The sequence below is a fragment of the Heterodontus francisci genome, unplaced genomic scaffold (assembly GCF_036365525.1).
Source record: "Heterodontus francisci isolate sHetFra1 unplaced genomic scaffold, sHetFra1.hap1 HAP1_SCAFFOLD_398, whole genome shotgun sequence".
In the NCBI taxonomy this organism is placed as follows: Eukaryota; Metazoa; Chordata; class Chondrichthyes; order Heterodontiformes; family Heterodontidae; genus Heterodontus; species Heterodontus francisci.
The window spans coordinates 795,803-798,452 of record NW_027140825.1 but is presented as its reverse complement, the minus strand read 5'-3'; the positions used below and the strand labels follow the sequence as shown (position 1 = coordinate 798,452).

The 2,650-nt window shown below is 44.9% G+C and overlaps 1 gene segment (V, D, J or C); it reads left to right on the top strand.

Annotated features, from left to right (window-relative positions):
• Positions 1-256: 256 nt before the first annotated feature.
• LOC137361222 (T cell receptor beta variable 30-like) lies at positions 257-1,189 on the top strand. The segment is given in 2 exon segments: positions 257-319; positions 470-1,189. Coding segments are annotated over 2 exon segments (354 nt in total).
• The last annotated feature ends 1,461 nt before the right edge of the window (positions 1,190-2,650 follow it).

Sequence of the window (2,650 nt, the reverse complement as noted above, 5' to 3'; positions counted from 1 at the left end):
GAAAGAGTGGGAAACATAAAGCTCGATACATGCAGAGAGAGAGAGAGTGAGGAACAAAGAGTAAGAAAGAGAGAGGAAGGCGGATTGAGATGGATAGAGAGAGAGACATTGGCAACCAACTCCACTCTGACTTGTTTACCTGGGCGTCACCATCTCTGCATCACTTCCTAATGCTCTTCCTGTTCCTCCCAATGATTTGTAAAGAGTGGGTTGGTTATTAACAACACTCATCACTCCTGCTCTCTCCCCTTTGCTGATTCAGAGGGCAGCTTAAAGTAAAAGATGTATCTATTACTGACTCTGCTCACCCTGTTTCACTGTAAGGGATTTTATTGAAACAATAATTCTATTTAACATTTCTTTAGGTTATGTTTTTATTTACATCTCTCTTTCTTTCTCCCTTTCTCTCTCCCCACTGGACTGAAGTTCCCTGTTTACTGATCTCCTCCTCTCCCTGTCTCTTTCCCAGATGTGAACTCACAGACTATCCGCCAGACTCCCGCCGCTGTCTCCAAATTTTCTGGGGAGCAGGTGAAGCTGAAATGCACCGTGGATGGCACCAGTAACCCTTACATGTACTGGTACAGACAATACCCAGGGAAGAAGCCGCAGCTGATGTTTTACTCACTAACTGTACAAAACGTGAACTCAGAGGGGACGGTGGAGGGTTTCACCGCCGAAAGACCAACTGGCTCCGAGTTCTACCTGGAGTCCTCCAGCCTGCGGGAGAATCACTCGGCCGTGTATTTCTGTGCCTGGAGTATTCACAGTGACTCAGAGAGATGAAGCAGTTCAACAAAAACACCAAAGGCAGCAGGAAACACCTGTGGAGGATAAAATTGTTCTGTGCCTCACTTGTGCAGAGTGATAGTGTTTATTATAATAAAAAGAATTGAGTTATGATTGTAGTGACAAATTGAATTTACAGATACTGGCGAGGGTGCAAAGAACGATTAATAGGGATGTCACGAGTCAGGGAGACACAGATAGAGCCAAAGACAGCGAGACAGTGAGAGAGACATAATGAGAGAGAGAGAGAGTGGACAGCGAGAGAGAGAAGGAGGGAAAGAGAGACAGAGATTTTAAAAAAGCCTGAGACAGATAGGGAGACAGAGATAGAGAGAAAGACAGTGACAGAGAAAGAACTAAAGAGATAGTAAAAGTAAGAGATTGGGAGAGAGAGAGAGAGAGAGTCGGAGAGAAAGGGAGAGAGCGGAACGTAAAGTGAGAGAGAGAGAGAGAGAGAGAGAAGGAGATTGGCAACCAATTTGATTGTGATTTGTTCACCTGGGGGAATGGGCGTCTCCAACATTGTATAACTTCCTACTGCTCTTCATGTTCCTCCCAATGATTTGTAAAGAGTGGATTTGGACCCTCACAAGACTCTAAGCTCCTGCTCTCACTCCTGTGTCTATTAAGAGAACAAGTTGTACTGAAAGATGTATCAGTTACTAGGTCTGATAATCCTGTTTCATTGTAAGTGAGTATGAAATACTCGTTAATAACTTTCCTCTCCTCTCCCTGTCTTCCTTTCATTCCCAGAAGTTCCCTGTTTACTGATCTCCTCCTCTCTCCTTCTCTCTCCCAGATGTGAACTCACAGACTCTCCGCCAGACTCCCGCCGCTGTCTCCAGATTTCCTGGGAAAGGAGTGGAACTGAGGTGCACTGTGGAGGGGAGCAGCAGTAGCATCGAAATGTACTGGTACAGACAAGAGCCGGGGAAGGAGCCGCTGTTGATGTTTTACTCCAATACTGCTAACTATGTGGATCCAGAGGGGACGGTGGACGGTTTCACCGCTGAGAGACCGACTGACTACCAGTTCAACCTGGAGTCCTGCAGCCTGTGGGAGAATCACTCTGCGGTGTATTTCTGTGCCTGGTGTCTTCACAGTGACTCAGAGAGATGGAGCAGTTCAACAAAAACCCCAAAGGCAGCAGGAAACACCTGTTTCAGATAAAACCAGGCGGTGCTGCATCCTGTTGGGTGTTTTTTATAATTGGGAACATGTTTTTCGCAAGATGACAGGGCGGATTTAAAAAGAAAGTGACAGGTTAGATATAGAAACCCAGTGGAATTATGAAATAGACTTTACAGGAATTATATCGGAACATAGAGGTTAAAGTTATCAAGATAGATAGAACATCGGGGGATCTTTACTCCAGAAAGGAGAAGACTGAAGGGTAAACCTTCAGCGGTCTTAGAGAGATTATTAAAGATTTTAATATGTGAAATGAAGATCAGATAAAAACCGATAGATAGATAGATAGATAGATAGATAGACAGACAGACAAACAGATAGATAGACAGATAGCTAGAGAGGTAGTTAGATAAAGAGAGATAGATAGCGAGATAGATAGATCCATACAATACAGGCATACAAACGGTGTGGTTTTATGTCACTGTGTTTTCTTTCTCCAAAGGGACAGCAGAGTGCGCTGTAGGACCATGATAAACATCAGAGTCTGGGACACACTTTGACAGTGACCTGGGAACAAAAGGAGACCATTCATCACCACGAAAACATTACGCCCTTCAATGCGATCATGACTGATCAATAACTTTCCGTCGCTCTCTCTCCATCCCTCTCTCTCCCACTCTCTCCATCCCTCTCTCCCCATCTCTCTCTCTCTCCATCCCTCTCTCTCTCC